The 16,690-nt window shown below is 35.1% G+C and overlaps 2 protein-coding genes across 3 annotated transcripts in view; both read left to right on the top strand.

Moving 5' to 3' along the window:
* The window catches only part of LOC107662366 (neuronal pentraxin-2-like), a 7,233-nt gene extending 807 nt beyond the window's left edge, over positions 1–6,426 (top strand). Inside the window, exons 1-5 of the mRNA XM_016452348.1 lie at positions 1–58; positions 1,779–2,022; positions 2,836–3,077; positions 4,459–4,638; positions 5,798–6,426. The exon at positions 1–58 is cut by the window's left edge and continues 807 nt beyond it. Coding sequence (XP_016307834.1) covers positions 1–58; positions 1,779–2,022; positions 2,836–3,077; positions 4,459–4,638; positions 5,798–6,031 — 958 coding nt within the window. The 3' untranslated portion in view covers positions 6,032–6,426. The remainder of the gene's footprint in view (positions 59–1,778; positions 2,023–2,835; positions 3,078–4,458; positions 4,639–5,797) is intronic.
* Positions 6,427–11,820: 5,394 nt separating this feature from the next.
* On the top strand, positions 11,821–15,635 carry dnal4a (dynein, axonemal, light chain 4a). 2 transcript variants are annotated; one of them, XM_016452346.1, is made up of 4 exons: positions 11,821–11,890; positions 13,032–13,114; positions 14,205–14,288; positions 14,507–15,635. In XM_016452346.1, exons 2-4 carry the CDS (start codon positions 13,043–13,045, stop codon positions 14,669–14,671), a joined length of 321 nt encoding a protein of 106 aa, XP_016307832.1. In that variant the 5' UTR covers positions 11,821–11,890; positions 13,032–13,042; the 3' UTR covers positions 14,672–15,635. The 2 variants fall into 2 exon arrangements, with proteins under 2 accessions (XP_016307832.1, XP_016307833.1); XM_016452347.1 differs by lacking the exon at positions 11,821–11,890 and adding an exon at positions 11,997–12,064.
* Positions 15,636–16,690: the final 1,055 nt, after the last annotated feature.

The raw sequence follows: 16,690 nt of genomic DNA, 5'->3' as shown, positions 1-16,690 counted from the left end.
GATGGAGGACCTGGTGCATGCCATAACTCAAATGAAAGACCGCATTGAGAAACTGGAGGTAAGGAAGGCGCAGGACCTTGATACAATTTATATAATGATAAAATTGGGAAATCTATCAAAAATGTTTGCAATCATGTTGGTTTCACACACACACACACACAAACACACACATACATATATAGCCTATATATATATATATATATATATATATAATAAAAATTAACTTAAAATTTTTTGAAGTATTTGTGAAGTTATAATAAATGTCATTTTTAAAATTATGAATAAGATTTTCCTACGGTTGCTCTTTGTTCTTATTCTTGCCTTTTTATAAAAACGTCTAAATATGTAAATTTGTAAACATTTCTTGTAAAAATATAATATGAAAGTCACATGACAACAAAATGGCTCCCTGCATGTTTGTTACGTTATATATAGATAAAAAAAATTCCTTGTTTTTTTTTTACATTTTTAAAGACCAAACCATTTAATGAGACGTTTTTGTCTTTTTTCTCCATCGCTGTACAGCTGTTTTAAAAATTATATATCAAAAAAAAAAAAATCAAAATTAATTTAAATTCAGAAATGTAAAAAAAAATTGTTTAAAAAAAAGCACTTTGAATAAACTTTTTTTACATGATTATAAAATAAATACTTGTTTATAAAATAAAGCTGGTGCTAAATGTTAGATGCTGTCTGACCTGTTGATACACACGATCAGTGTGTTGATAGGAGCACGTCGGTAAATGTGCTGCAGTATGCTCGTAAACTTCATCTCACCTGTGAGCAGATCGTTTGTGTTTCAGCTCACGTACGATCGCGCGCCTCTGCCGTGATTTATCGCTGTGCTCTAGATGCGCCTCCCTGATTGGGTTTCCATGGAAATATAGCCTACGTGCACAGTTTTTATGGTTATGAGGCGATAGAAGGAACAAATTACATCTCCATCATCAGGACCACCTCTAGAGCATCTGATTAACCTCCATCTAACCCAAATCTAGCAGTCTAATGTAAATCTAGACGTAGTACTTGAAGGTAAATAGAGCATAACGAGAACCTATATTTTACATAAAAAGAAAATGAAATGGTAAACAGTAGTTATATTTCAGGGTGTAAACCACGATTCTCCGATCAGTGACTAGCCTACAGCATGTGTGACAGCAGGAGAGAGATGAGAAATATAACACTCCACTGAAAGCATATTATGGACTCCTGCAGCTGTGAATGACAGGTCTGCAAGCTAGCTGGTACATATGACTGAGGTTTTCCCAGAATAGAATAAAATAGAATTTGTTATTGCATGCAACTGGGGAAGTGGGCTACTGTGTTGTGATGCTTTTTATAATGGGTCTCCTTAAAGGTATAGTTTACCCAAAATTGCTAATTCTGTCATTGTTTACTCACCCTCAAGTTGTTCCAAATCTGCATGAATTTCTTTCTTTGTCTAAACACAAAAGAAGATAATTATTTTGAAACCAAACATTGCTGGTTCCAATTGACTTCCGTAGTATGGAAAAAATACTATGGAAGTCAATTGAGACCAGAAACTCTATATTTTTCAAAGCTTCTTCTTTTGTGTTTAGCAGAGGAAAAAAAGAATACAGGAACAACTTGAGGGTGAGTAAATGATGATATTCAGCCTGATGTTGATCTATAGCCTATAAACCATTCATTTGTGTGGTTGTTATGTCACTATGCACAGGACAAGAACATCAAATAGTCATAAAATATTTAGGCTACTTTACATTAAAGTTAAATCATGATCACTGTCTTGTTTACAGTCTGAAATGGCATCACCAGCATTCAATCACACAGACACAAGCTCACAGAAAGCAGCAGGTGCTGCTCGTATGCCAATGGCAGCTGCACAGAGACGAATGGAGGATCTGGAAGGAGAACTGAAGAGAAAGATAAAACTGCTGGAGGAAGAGAGGAAAGCGCTGCAGAAAGAGACACAGAAATATCAAGAGCATATTGACTACGGACTGGACACTGTACACCAGCGGATAAGGAGCCTGGAGAAAGGTGAGGTAGAGGTCAGGTTTACGGCTGGAAGAAATATTGATTAAAAACACCTATTTTACCAAAAGCTTCTTAAAGGGATATAGTTCAACCAAAAACGACAATTGTGTCAGTGTTTACTCATGCACATGTTTTACATTTAATTTGTCATTTTGTTCTGTTACAAAACTGTATGACTTTCTTTTTCTTCTCCTGTAGAATATAAAAGAAGATATTTTGAGTGTCGAGTGTATGCTGCAGTGTTTTATTTATTTATCTTTGGTCTATACAATGGAAGTCAGTGGGCTCCATTGTGGTTTCGATCATAGCATTCTCCAAAATACCTTCTTTACAGTTTTGAAACAACATGAGACTAAGTAAACGATGAGAGAATTTTCATTCTGTGGATGGACAAAGGAATGTGTAATATAAATGAATTATAATAATTCAGAGTTCAAAACAAGTTAAGCTCTATGCTTTAAAAGCAGCCTATATTCTTGTTGTTCTGTAAATGTTTACTATATGAGCTGTTGTCAAATCATTCTTTTAGAAGTGGTACTAGAAGATCAATTTAGTTATGCATTTTCACTGTAAATCCTGTGGAATACTTTTATCACATTTTTGTTTGGTTTTACAATAAGTCAAACTGATTTCTGTGGTAATCGACAGCAGGTCAGAGACGCTGTCCTTAGAGCTTAACTTTTATTGAACCTGGAACATGCTTTTTGAGTCTTATCCAGTGTTGTCTTCTCTGTGCTTAGGTTTAATTCATCCATTTTTTTTCTTTCATTCTCTCTCTGCTTCTCTTTCCTTCTGTCTCTCACATTATTCTCTCAGGTCTCTCTGAGAACAAGTTTCCAGAGGGTTACAGACTCTCGTTCCCTGTACGCAGCACTTCCATGTATGCCACTGTAAAGCAGGAAATCCCAGCCCTCCACACTCTGACTGCCTGCATGTGGATCAAACCTGCAAAGAGCATCTTGGGAACAGTAGCTTCTTATGCTGTTTCTGACCAGAGCCACGAATTTGTGCTTCAGCAGTTGGTTCATGGACCCATTGAGCTCATCATTAATAATGAGGTAGAGCATCACAAAATCAAATGTGTCGGACAGGGACAGGAATTGAGAAGACATGAATGATTCTGATTCATCTGAACAATTCACTTAATAGTTGTAATGAATACATATTTTAATTAAAGTAATGTTACATTTCACATAATAACATTCAATAATTTTAATGTTTTGTTTTATCATTACAAAATACTGCTTTCATGTGTATCTTAATTCTTAAGTCTTAAGTTTTAAGTGTTTGATACTAAAAGAACTGATTAATTGGAACTATTCGTTCAAGAATTGCACTTCAGCGATGTGCTGCATGTGTCTGATTCACTAAAAAGAATCGGCTCATAAGAGTCATTCGTTCAGGAATCGGTCTCTGTCACTGATTGTGAATGTTTTTTATACACTAAAAAGAACTGACTCATGATTTCTTCAGGAATTGGACAATACTGGTTGTGCTGTTTGTGTTAGATACATTAAAAAGAACCGGCTCATAAGAGACTATTTGTTTGAGTGCTGGACTGCACTGGCTGTGCTGTTCCTTTTTGTTTTATTTGCACTACAAAGAATGGGCTCATAAGAGTCATTCACTCAAGATACGGACTACATTGGTTGCACTGTTTGTTGTTGATTCAGTGAATTGAATAGCTTATAGGAGTCCTTGGTTTTGCAGTCATACTGAACTGGTCGAGCTATAGATGCAGTGTTGTGGCACTGTTGAATCTCTATACTGGAAACTCTTTATTTGATTATGGTGTACTGTCTGCATTTGGCAAAGGAATTCATGTGCGTGAACCATTAACAAGCTTGATTCGTACATAGAAAAAAAAATGGTAAAGCAGCACATTGGAATTAGACCCATAATATTGAGCTTAAAGGCCCAAGAACAATAAGCATCCACACCAGCGGACGGTAATGTTAGCATTAACGCTGCCAGTAAGTTGTATGTTGCTTAAAATTTGAGCACTGTAAAATTGGGTGTATTCTGAATGGCTGTCAATGTTTTTATCATTCATCGTTCAAAAATCGTCCTCTGTGGTGTGGACTTTCCTATTCTCATATAATTAGAATGATTAATAAACCTCTATAGATATTATAGTTATAGTCCATGGTGTGATCAGTCTTTAAAAGGAAAAGTGAATTTTTAGGATACATTCTATTTGGATTTTTAAGGGATGTTTTTAGCAAAAGATGAACAGATGCTTAGTTTGACCTCTGACTGCTGTTACTGTCTGCTAAAGTGATTGAATTGTTCTGCTCGTGTTCTAGTTGTAATAGTGGACAGTAAGATAATCTGCCAGGCTTTCTTTCTAAAGTGCAGGCTGGTCTTATCCAAGCACATGGATCACAGGATCAGTCTTTGGATTGTAATTTGAATATTTTTTGATCCCCCATCCTGTAGGTGGCGCCGTTACCTCTGAACTTAACAGTGGGCAGATGGCAGCATATGTGTGTGAGCTGGAACCGGAGAGCTGGAGCGTGGCATGCCTACTTAGGGGGCAAACTAAAGCTTGAAGGAAGTGACCTGGCAACCCGTCACAGCATCCGACCGGGAGGAACTCTCATACTTGGCCAAGAACAGGTACGTCAGATTTTGGCTGTTGTAACAGGTTGCCAGACGGTGGTAGGTCAAGATGAGCAGCATTTGGTATTCACACAGCATGTAAAAGTCACCACAAACCAAATCCGAAACACACCCTATTGTTTATCCTTTCCTTTCCCTTTCCCTGCCCTCTTCATCCCTCTCTCGTGAAACTCCAGCGTACTTATCCTCTCATTAGACCCAGTAGAGCTTAAAGTTATCCTCCGGTCCATGATTTTTTATGTAGTCTGAGGTTATGCTTTTAAGCTGTGGACTGACTATGATAAACAAAATTCTCTGGAAACATGGTTTTCCTTATATGTTTCATTTTGTAAATCACTGGCTTTTTCTGGGACCACTGTTTTTTTTATTTTTTATATCAGAATCGAAAGACATTTTAGGACAAATGCTGCATCACATTTTTAAGAAGCAAATGTTTTTGATTCACTGGAGCTAAAGTGAAAAGTTTCCACTATTTCAGAAATGGTCAAATTAAGTTTTGTTGTTTTTATCATTGTTTGAAGTTTAAATGCCGTTTTGGACAATCATTTTTGTGGCACAATATTCATTTTACACAAACACTGATATATATATACACAAAAAATAAAGTGTTTTAAAGTTATGCTTCTGAGAAAGTCAATATATGGATGTAATGAAATTCCAACTACAAAGTCATGTTACTTATGTGTTGTCTTTAAAATAGTATTTAAATAGCTTTCATGCATAATAAGCTACACTGTATACCAGACGTTTATGTATTTATTGTTTCTGAAGTATAGAGCAGAGTTGCAGCACATAATTATTTAATTGGGATAATCATCGTAAAGGCTGGTAATGCAGTAAATAAATAAATAATAGGAAAAAAAATGTGGAGTTTTACTAAAAAATCTGATCGAATCCCCCCATTGATTTTAATGAATAATGAGAATTTTGTATGTGATTTTATTAAACATTTCAAAAACTATATAATTTCCTGCACAATCTGAATACTACACTGGCTTTATAATTATTTGTGAAGTAAATTTCTCAAACAATTCCAAAGAAATAGCAAGTAACGAGAAAAATGGAAATAATATTTTCCTGTAAAATACCATCAATCTTTGTTTTATTTAATATTTCGAAAAATATTTTTTTCCAATGTATTTACTGTTTCCTGCAGAGCTCAGTGGGCGGTCTTCGTTTCGAGGCGTCGCGGGCTATGGTGGGAGAGCTGTCTGAGTTTAACATGTGGGACCGGCTGCTTTCACACATGGAGCTCTCTGCTCTTGCCCACTGCAGCACAGGGATGCTGGGTAATGTAGTCCCATGGACCAGCCGTGAGGTGGAGGTTTTCGGAGGCGTCACCAAACAACCAGCCGATCATTGCGAGCATCGCACCATTGTCAGACAGTGATGGGCTACTGAGGGCTCGTTTAAGGGTCAGAGAGTCAAAGACAGGGTGTTCAGAGATAGCAAAGATTCATCAGAGATCAAAACACCACACCATGGTCATGTTGATTTCTTTAAGGCAGAGTTTTTTGTTAGTGGTATTTGCTGAAACATGCCTAACTATCATTACTGTTCAGGGTTAGTGATTTGAACAAACCACTAACCCTAAGTGTTAAATAAATAGCGCATAACTCATCCCACATCGTTTGTGCTACGAACAAGAATGATACCTCAAATCATGTGGCTTGTTGAGGAGAACTGTGCTCTTATTTTTCTAAGCAATCAAACCTGTGGTTTTCACTTGGCAGTTGTTAAAATGGGACAAGTCAGCTAAAAATGAAAGTTCTGTCATCATTTACTCCAGGGCTGCCCAAACTCGGTCCTGGAGGGCCAGGGTCCTGCAGAGTTTAGCTCCTAAACACCTTTAACACCTGCCTTTAAGTTTCTAGTATGCCTAGTAAGAGCTTGATTAACTGGTTCAGGTGTGTTTAATTGGGGTTGGAGCTAAACTCTGCAGGACACCGGCCCTCCAGGACCGAGTTTGGACACCCCTGATTTACTCAACCTCGTGTTGTTCCAAACCTGTATGAATTTCTTTTTTCTGTTGAACACAATAGAAGATATTTCGAAAAATGTGTGTAACCAAACAGTTGACAGTAGCCATTGACTTCCATAGTATTTTTTTTTTCCGTACTATGGAAGTCAATGGCTACCAGCAACTGTTTGGTTACCGACATTCTTTAAAATATCTTCTTTTGTGCTCAACGGAAGAAAGAAACTCATATAGGTTGGGAACAACTTGTGGGTGAGTAAATGATGACAGAATAAAACATTTTAGGGGAACTGTTCCTTTAAGTTGCGGTTACATTTACCGTTGTTTGACCATTTTTTTTTTCCGCAAGATTTGCAGATTTTGCAACGGGCTCAAATTGGTCTTGTGGATTCTCTGTGTTGACCAAAAGAACGCTGATTGGTTTGAAAGTGACTTCTGTGTGAGATGGTCTTCATGCTATTTACAATGGATCTTTTTTTGCCAGTGAAAGTTTGCCAAAATTTTACTGACATTAATGTGACCACACCTTTACTTAGACAAGCCACATCTAGGGATCAGAATATCATATCCAGTATCACAGGCTCCTTTCCAACTAGCAATGTCCAAACCACCTTAGCAATATACTTAAGACATTCAGAACAGCTTAGCAATCTCATAGCAATGCCCTGACAACAAACCACGACACTTTTGCATCATAGGGGTGAGTTTTGCGTGGGAATGTATCTCTCTGTTTACATTATTTACATCTTATTTACTAGTTATACCTTGTTGAACATCTGAGTGGCAAACATCAGTGTAAACATTTGATGTGGGATATTGAGGCTCAGTGCTTGATAAAAGGATTAATTTTTTTTCCCACAGTTCAAAGCAAATATTTGCATACTCATTCAGATTTGTTGTGTATTTGATTGAAATTAGTTTTGAAAAAACACACTCACACAGCTGGGAAGTTGTTTGCTTTTAAGTTTTTTTTTTTTAGATGTTTTTGAATAACACGGTTTCTATGGTGATCACTCCAGCAGATTGAATCCTATTATTCAGACCAGTCCTGGTTGAATTCTTCTTTGTTTGCTTTTAGTCTGACGTTTTTTATACTAGGCTTTTTTGTATGTTTGATCTGTTCAAGTTTTTTTTTTTTAGATGTTTTTGAATCACACTGTTTCTATGGTGATCACTCCAGCAGATTGAATCCTATTGTTCAGAGCAGTCCTGGTTGAATTCTTCTCTATTAAAATCCCTTTAACAACATCAGAATCACATCGAATTAGAACGAACAGACCGAAAAGTGAGCCGTTGAAGAAGGTATTTTGGCCAGATGAATACTTCAGCAATATTTCATAGAATAACTATTAACATTTAAAGCCATGGTTTTGAAACCCTCTACAATGTGGCATCTACAATAACATGCTTTCTGAGAACTGTTTTCTGTGTTAAACGTAATCTGCAAATCTCTACATACAAACAAATATCTTCTCATGCTGAGAAATTAGCATGTATAGCCTATATAGATTTATACAAAAATCTACTCAACAAAATAATATTTTTAAAAGAAAAAAAAAAGCAGCAAACATTCCGTATGATGAATGTATAATACTCACCATTATAATGTACATTCCACAGTCTATCTATCTCTCTTCATAACTGTGACTGAATAGGCATCTCGGAGCTTATGTAAATTACGCCGCACATATGATATGCTTTATGTGGATTATACTCAATTTATTATTTATATGTAAAATGCAGCAGGCTGGAAAATGCCTACTTTGTGGCCTTGTCATACACAAGAATGTTGTTCCAAATGCGCAATCATAATATATATATATATAAAACTATAATTGAAATAAAAATGAATAAAAACTATATATAAACATATAGAAACTATATAAAATATATATTAAAACATAATAAAAATGACAAAAATGTATAAAACTTTCTCATTCACTCAAACTATAAATATATACTGTATATATATATATATATATATATATATATATATATACACACACACACTGATGGACAGAACTGAGATTATTATGGATGTGGTTTTATTTTGGTGTAAACAGTTGTTTTATAAGCATGTGGTTTGAGATTCCATGGCCACATTGAATGGCACAAGATCATCATAATGGCTTGGAATTGTGTTTTTGAAAGTGTTTCAGCACTAAATATATCTTCTTTCAGATGTATAGTGTATTTGCTGTTGTTAGTGCAATGCCTGTTTGTTTGCATTCAGTGGTCATTTTGTGATGTTCAATTCTCTTAATGTACATGAGCAAGCTTTAAATTGTATTCAGAAAGATCATTTACAAATGATTGTTACCTTTTCTGGAATATATTTGTTTTTGAATGAAGAAATAACTTGGAGGTTGGATCTAAAGTTCTCTCATTTTGCTTGAACATTTTTCTACACTGAGGATTTACTCATTTACATTTTTTTTATATATCTTCTTCTATCCTGTAATGTTAATTTCTTGCATTCTGTCTTTGTCTGTGTTGAAATGGAGATCAAATGTGTTCAAATCTAAGATGAGAAAATGAGAATTAAAATATATAGCACACCGAACACCAGAGCTCTCGTTCATTTCTCTCTCTCTCTCTCTAGGTGTTGTTTTTGTTTCATTTGTGTTTTACTGAAGCAGGAGATGTAAAAATCCAAGATGTGAGAGAATGTAAAATGTTTCTCAAGAAGCTGTGCACTATTTCTGTTTATTAGCTCCATTCATCCTTGTACACATCATCTGAATGTAATTGTGTGTGTATTTTAGGTAGGTAACAGATTTCAGACAAGAACCAGATTTTGTGCATGTATTTGTTCAAATAGCTATTTCAGATGGGATTTCATTCTGGAGAATTTTTTTTTGTATGATTATAACAGCTTGCTCATGCTAAAATGAGCATGTAAATGTTTAGTTGCTGAAAAACAGCACAGTTGCTCTTGGACCAAAAATAATGTTTTTCTATGAGTATGTCCTAATTTAGTATCACTGTTTGTGATATTTAGCCATTTCTAATTCTCTCTGTCTTTTTCGGTTTGTTCTATCCATTGTATGAGTGGATTAGACCGAGAGTAGTAGATCTTTCATCATCTGTGCCCCAGCCAACAATTTCACCTGACCCAGCTCTCTGAGTATGTGTGCTTCTGTCTCTGTCTGCTTTTTATTTTTGCTGTCTAAAAACAATCTCAGCATGCTTTAACTAAACCCATCTCTGTACCCGAGATGGATGGACCAATAAGTCTGGATGTGTTTTTTTTTTTTTTGAAAGGAGGTCTAGAGGTTCCGCTAATGTAGAACCCAAGCGGTTTTTTTTTCTTGTCCTTTTTCCTCTTCTCTCTGAAGTGTTCCACCTTTGTTCTTCTAATGCAGGATAAGCTACATCAAAATTAGGTAAAGAAACTGTCATTAGGCAATGGGATAGCTCACAAAAAAAGTTGTTCCAAACCAGTTTACATTTCGTTCTTTTGCATAATACATTTTGAATAATGTGTGTAACCACAGAGTTAATGGTCCCCATTGACTTCCATAGTAATTATTCTTCCATTCTATGGAAGTCAGTGGAGCCTATCAACTGTTTGGTTACCCATATTCTTCAAAGTATCTTTTTATGTTGAACAGAAGAAGGACAGGGTGAGTAAATGATGGAATTTTCATTTTTGGTCAAACTATCCCTTTAACGTATTTAGAGATCAGTTAAAATGCCTTTTCCTTATCTGAAAATTCAGATAAGAAAGCAAAGTAAGGCATGTTCATGCAGTTGAGTATCATCCTAATATGTTAGCGGAGAAACTCCAACTCTGTTTGCTACTTTGAGGTTTACCCTTACGAAAAAGAAGTTTATTCAAGTGTGCTATTAGTATACTTCGTTTAAACTAAAAAATTGGAAAGTATACATTTAGTCTACTTTTTATGTACTTCTCAGAAATGGGCTTTATATACTTCTCAGAAATATACTTAAAATGACATTTAAGTATACTTGACTTATAGCCTACTTAGAAAAATTCTAAATATATTTGAGCTATACTTGTGTTCCTAGAATCCGTGTTTTCATTGTTATACTGTAACAATGTACAGTTGTAATGTGCTACTACAAGTATTTAATTAGAAAACTATCAGTATTCATATAAGTTCACTTTTAGTATAGTCGCAGTACAAGCTAAAAATATTGTTGTAAACTAGCTGTGTACTTAAAGTTTACTACTGTTACACTTAAAGTATACTTAAAAGTATACTTTTATATAATAGAAAGTGGGCCAATTTAGTCCCAAGGAGTATTGAAATAGTACACTTACAAGTTTACTACTAGTACACTGATATTTGTATACTTACTACATAAAGTATACTTAAAATATACTTGAACTTTACTTAAGAATACTTAATAAAATAAACTTGAAGTATACTACTTTTTGGTAAGGGTATACAGCTTTAAAAGTGCCAACAAAGTATTTGAAGGTGCAGAAAAAAGCACCAAAAACTCACAAACAACAGACAAACCAACATACCCTGTGGAGAAGTGAATGGTGCTTGGGAAAGATGTGTAGGAGGTCTTTTAACCTCTAGTCTCTATTATGAAATACTGTTATCTGTGTTGGCGGTGTGGGCGCTGATGGCAGCCCGCTCAATAACATCTGCACGTGGACCAAAAAAAATCAAAAATATAAAATCAAAGCCATTTTAAACAATCACGATCAGAACTTTGGTTGAATTAATTTTGTTCTAGATCACATTAAATATGCAATAAGCTTTTTAGATGCTTTGTCCCAGGATGAGACACACACTCGCACACTGAGGTGGGTGGCCCACATTGCCTAGTAGTTTCCTTAATCTCCAAAATGTCATAATTCCCACTGGGATTACCTTTCTGCCCTCTTTCTCCGACCATTCAGGAGTGAAACGAAAGGCTTTAATGCCATTATAATCTAAAAACAAAGGTTTACTTGCAGATTTGTGTGGTGCACCAACTGACCTTATTTTAACACAAAAACACGCTTTCAGGCTTTTTTTCATACTGTTACTGATATACATGCACCATCATTTACAAAAAAGTAAAGTAGGCTATTTTTGGAAATGCCCAGAAGTATCATGAAACCCCCCCCCCCATCATTTGTATCATGATGTCATTGTATCAAAGGAGAAAGAAAGAAAGAAAGAAAGAAAGAAAGATGTGGACGGAGGCGGAAATAAACAGGTCACGTGGGCCGGAGGTTGCCAAGGCCGGTGTGTCTCCATGACAACACTAGTAGAGGAACGTGTCTGTGCATAGCGCTACAGAGTGGTATGTAATTGAGCTGTGCTGTTAAAAATGCAATATTACCGAGCTTTAAATGATTTACATGTTTACATTTCTCCATTTCTTTCAGCTGTTTATCAGTCGTAGCGTTTTAAGTCGAAGGGTGATGGAGTCGAGCTAGCAAGCTAACATTAGCCCAGAGATGCTAAAAACAAACGCGTACTCGATACATTTGTTTATCTTCATACTAATTTATCAGTTTATCAACTTATTTTATATAAGGACGCGCTAAAGACAGAAAACATATGTATTTTTCCACAATTTTTATTTGTTTTGGTAGGGAGTCTTTTAAGTGTGTAGAATTCTGGTTCGGTTCTGGTTCTGTTGCCCTTTGCACAATTAATTTTTAACAACAGATTGTTTATTTTGTATAAATCTGAATGCTTTTAATTGAATATTAGTTGAATGTTGTGAAATGCTTTTACAGTAATTGACAATGTACACGACATGGGCTCTAACATTAAGACTTACACATTTTACACAAATATACATCTTATACAAATATTGTAAATGCAATGCTAAGATGCTTACAGTTAGAAATGAGAAAAATTGTCTTTTCGTTCTGATTAAGTGAAATAAAAGTTTAATAAAATGTTTTTGGAAAGAAGTCTCTTATGCTCCCCGAGTCTGCATTTATTTAATCAAAAATACGGTGATATTGTTAAATATTATTACAATTTAAGATAACTCTTTTGTGTTTCAGTATATTTAAAAACATCATTTATTCCTGTGATGGCAAAGATGAAATTTTAGCAGTCATTACTCTAGGCTTCAGTGTCACGTGATCCTTCAGAAATCATTTTATATAGTTATTAAACTCTTCCCCTTTCCACTACGGCTTTAAAGCGTAAACATTTATTATTTACTCCTTATTGGGGTCCCGGTTTTCAAGAATCACCCAGATGTATTATCTGTAAATTTATGACAAGTCTAGTCATTTCCCGTATGTTCATTTTGAGACATTTACATATTTGATGAGGACAGTAACCCACATTTAATTTTGTTCATGGACAAACAAATGTGTTTTTCATTCTCCTTGCCAATGCTAAAAATGGGTCAGAATTTTGACCTAATGTTCTGATTTTCCTTTTCATCAGACAGGACTAATCCTTCTGTCTCTCTTTAGTAAAGAAAAGGATGGCAGAAACCGGTGATGGTAAAAAAGAGGATGCCGATTACAAAAGACTGCAAAGCTTTCCGCTCATCAGGGTGGGTGCAGCTCGACTGCTGCTGTGACCTAGATAGAAATAACCAGTTATGGATGTGTCTGTGTTTGTTTGTATTAGATCACTCCAACTGCTCCCTTTTCCATCCTTTTCAAAACATGAGATTTTAAACATCTATTTACCCCCCTTTTTTTTCTCAAGCATACTATTTGCACTGCTTCTTTATTTGGCATGGATGGTCTTAATATTTTGCACTGCCTTGGTCAACGCAACATAGTTTGTGTATTTATTTTAAAGTGTTTAATATATCTTTCTTTACATTATTGTAATTATTAATAATTTATAGTAACTTTTCTATAGGCTACATAACTGTTCAAAAGTTCAGGTCTCTTATGCTAACCAAGGCTGCATTTGTTTGATCAAAAATATTTTCACAGTTTAAAATAATTGTTTTCTATTTGAATGTTTTTAAAAATGTAATTTATTCCTGTGAATTTTCAGCATCATTACTCCAGTCTTCAGTGTCACATAATCCTTCAGAAATCATTCTGATATGCTGATTTGCTGCTCAAGAAACATTTCTTATTATTATCTTTGTTAAAAAATATATATATATATATTTGTGGAATCTGTGATCTTTTTTATTTAAGATTCATAATCTTAAAAGTTTAAAAAGCAGTCCGAAGCTTGCACATAAATTGCGGACAAAAATATATATTCATCCAACATTTGTTTAATTTGTTCAGTTGTTTTATTAATTCATTCCCTAATTTTAGTTAAATTGTGGCCACGCATTAAGAATTAGTTCCCACAACCTATTTAGTTCCCTCATTTTAGTAAATCAGTATTGATTTAAGTCAAATTCTTTGTGTGTGTAAACATACTTGGTAATAAAGCTCTTCTGATTCTGATTCTGATATTTTTATTTGATAATAGATTTTTTTGTAACCACGTAGAAGTCTTTTTTACTGTTGTTCAAATGATCGCATCTATGATGAATAAAAAAGTAGAAGTCTTACTGACTCCAGATATTTCAGTGGCAGTTTTTCTTTATAATTTCTTTCTTTATAAAAATAATCCCGTTACACCTGTAAGAGCGTGACTAGAATATGTGGTGTTGGTTTCATCTGCAGCACACAGATATGCCAGAGGAGATGCGTGTGGAGACTATGGAGCTGTGCGTCACAGCCTGTGAGAAATTTGCCTCCAACAATGAGGTCAGTCAGGTTTGAGTGTGTGTGTGTGAGTGTGTGCTTTTGTTGTGAAGTGCAGGCTTTCAGATAAATGTGGACACACAGGTGGGGTTGGGCTCTGTGTTTCCGTCTAGTACTGAGTCAGGACGCTTCACACGCTCACAGTCTGGCCATCTGGACTGCTCCAGTAGCCTACATGCTTTCATCTCGCTCTCTTTCTCGCTGGTTCACTCTATTTTCAGAGTGCTGCCAAGATGATCAAGGAGTCCATGGATAAGAAGTTTGGCAGTTCGTGGCATGTGGTGATCGGTGAGGGGTTTGGGTTCGAGGTGAGCCATGAAGTCAGGAACCTGCTGTACATGTTCTTTGGGGGAAGTCTGGCCGTGTGCGTTTGGAAATGCTCCTGATGCCGCTTCCTGCCCACACAATAGCCACTGTGAGACATTTATACTCACAGATCTGTCCTAACTATGCAGCCCTATTTGACTTGAGACGTGTGTTTGTGTGTGAAATTGGAGGGGGAAAAAGGAGACAGATTCTTGTGCGCTTCTCCAGATCACTCTTTTCCTGTCTTATTTTTTAAAGGCTTCAATTTTAAGCCATAAACACAGAATTTAAAGAGTTTGATTAACACTTTAAAACATTTTTATGGAACCTATGGAGTTTATTGCAACTGACTGTAGGATCTAATTAAGAAAATGTTTTATTTTTTTCCTCTTCCTGTGCTATTTACTTTCTTTTAACATGATGGTCTTATTGTGTGCAATCCAGCACGTTATTCCAAAGAAAACTTTTGCCTTTGTAATCTTTCATCAAAATGTATTAACTTGTCCCTATCTACTAACTTATTTAATTTTGAATCCATCTTATTTTCAAATTCCTCCCTATTAATCATCCATCGTCATCCTTTAAAAATATACAATGGATGAATGAATTCTGGTATGCTACACCCACTTTGATGGCCAATCAGTTCCAAGTGGATATAAGTGCAGTCCTACCCCCTTTTTTTTAACTAAATGTTATTTTTCATTCAAAAATTAATCGTATTTTTGTTTCACAGTAAAGTTTACATGGTGTATATTATTCCAAAAAAAAAACTTTTTAATCCATGAACTTGCTCTTCATTGGAGACAGCTTTCCTTTTCTATTGACATCACATGTGTGCTGTTGAATAACGTTTGCTAATAGCCAAATAGCTATTCATTTATTTATTTATTTATTCATTCATTCAAGTATGTATTGCTCACTTTACAGTCCTGCTCTTGATGATGAATATCCTGTTTCATTTGGAAATACACTACTGTTAAAAAGTTTGAGGGTGGTAAGATTTCATAAGTTCACTAAAGTTGCATTCATTTGATTAAAGATATTGTGCAAAATATTAAACGCTAATATTGTGAAATATTACAATTTTACAATAACTGTTTCCTAATTTAATATAATTTATTCATGATCCTTCAGTAACAAATCATTCTAAAAACAAATTTTTAAATTTTTTTATCAATGTTGAAAACATTTGTTCTGCTAAATATTTTTGAGGAAACTGCAATATGTATTGTTCAGGATTATGATGAATAGAAAGTTTAAAAGAAGTTATTATTTTACATATTAAATCTTGTGTAACATAATAAATGTCTTAAATGTGTCCTTGAAGAATGAAAATCTAAATTTCTTAAAAAAAAAATGAAACCTCAAACCTTTGAACAGTAGTGTGTGTTGCACATTACAGAGGTAAAATGGCTTGTAAGCAGCAATTTACAGTTATGTGTAGTATTGAAAGACATCCATTTCAATGCATTTGTGAGTGAACATACAGTTATGTGTTCTGTAACAACTGAAGTGTCAGTCTGCGTTTCGGTCTCTTTGAGGCTCTGAATATTCGGTTGTATTTGTCTGGCAGGTTGTCGTAGGACTGTGTTTGCTGTGTGAGGCTGTTCAGCACAGAATGTGTGTCGTTGCACTCCATTTCATGTGTCATTTTAAAAATGCATCCTCTCTCTCTCTCTCGGTCTCTTTCATTCTGTTTCCTGTCCAGCAGTGTCTCAGTGGGCTGCTCTGCCACCTGTTTCAGATTCCTCTTTCTCTTTCATTGTTCCTCTTTTTTTTTTTTTTCCTTATCCTTTCATTGTCACGCCAGGAATCTTGTGCCCTGTCCTTTTCCCCTTTTTACGTAACCAGCATGTGTAGAGTGTGAATACTTGAATGTTATGTACATTTTCAGAACTTCATTTCTGAAGGTTTTTGTAGTCATGCAATAATACAGTTAGTACTCTTTTTTTTTTTTTTTTGGGGGTACCACTTCACAGCCCTATTTCATAAATGCTTAAACCTGTCATTCACTGTCATAATTTGCAACTCTTTACAACCTTAAACCTGTTCTAATAGTCTTTAGCCCTATTTGGATGGTACAGTTTACATGCTTGTGT

The sequence above is a fragment of the Sinocyclocheilus anshuiensis genome, unplaced genomic scaffold (assembly GCF_001515605.1).
Source record: "Sinocyclocheilus anshuiensis isolate Anshui unplaced genomic scaffold, SAMN03320099.WGS_v1.1 scaffold11, whole genome shotgun sequence".
In the NCBI taxonomy this organism is placed as follows: domain Eukaryota; kingdom Metazoa; phylum Chordata; class Actinopteri; order Cypriniformes; family Cyprinidae; genus Sinocyclocheilus; species Sinocyclocheilus anshuiensis.
This window is presented reverse-complemented; position numbering and strand designations above follow the sequence as displayed.

What these genes read in the sequence shown, in the direction of transcription:
- dnal4a (XM_016452346.1), top strand. Translation starts at nt 13,043, where the DNA reads ATGGCAGAAACCGGTGATGGTAAAAAAGAGGATGCCGATTACAAAAGA. An exon ending in AAAGCTTTCCGCTCATCAGG is followed by an intron (nt 13,115 to 14,204) that starts GTGGGTGCAGCT and finishes TTTCATCTGCAG; the next exon opens with CACACAGATATGCCAGAGGA. An exon ending in AATTTGCCTCCAACAATGAG is followed by an intron (nt 14,289 to 14,506) that starts GTCAGTCAGGTT and finishes CTCTATTTTCAG; the next exon opens with AGTGCTGCCAAGATGATCAA.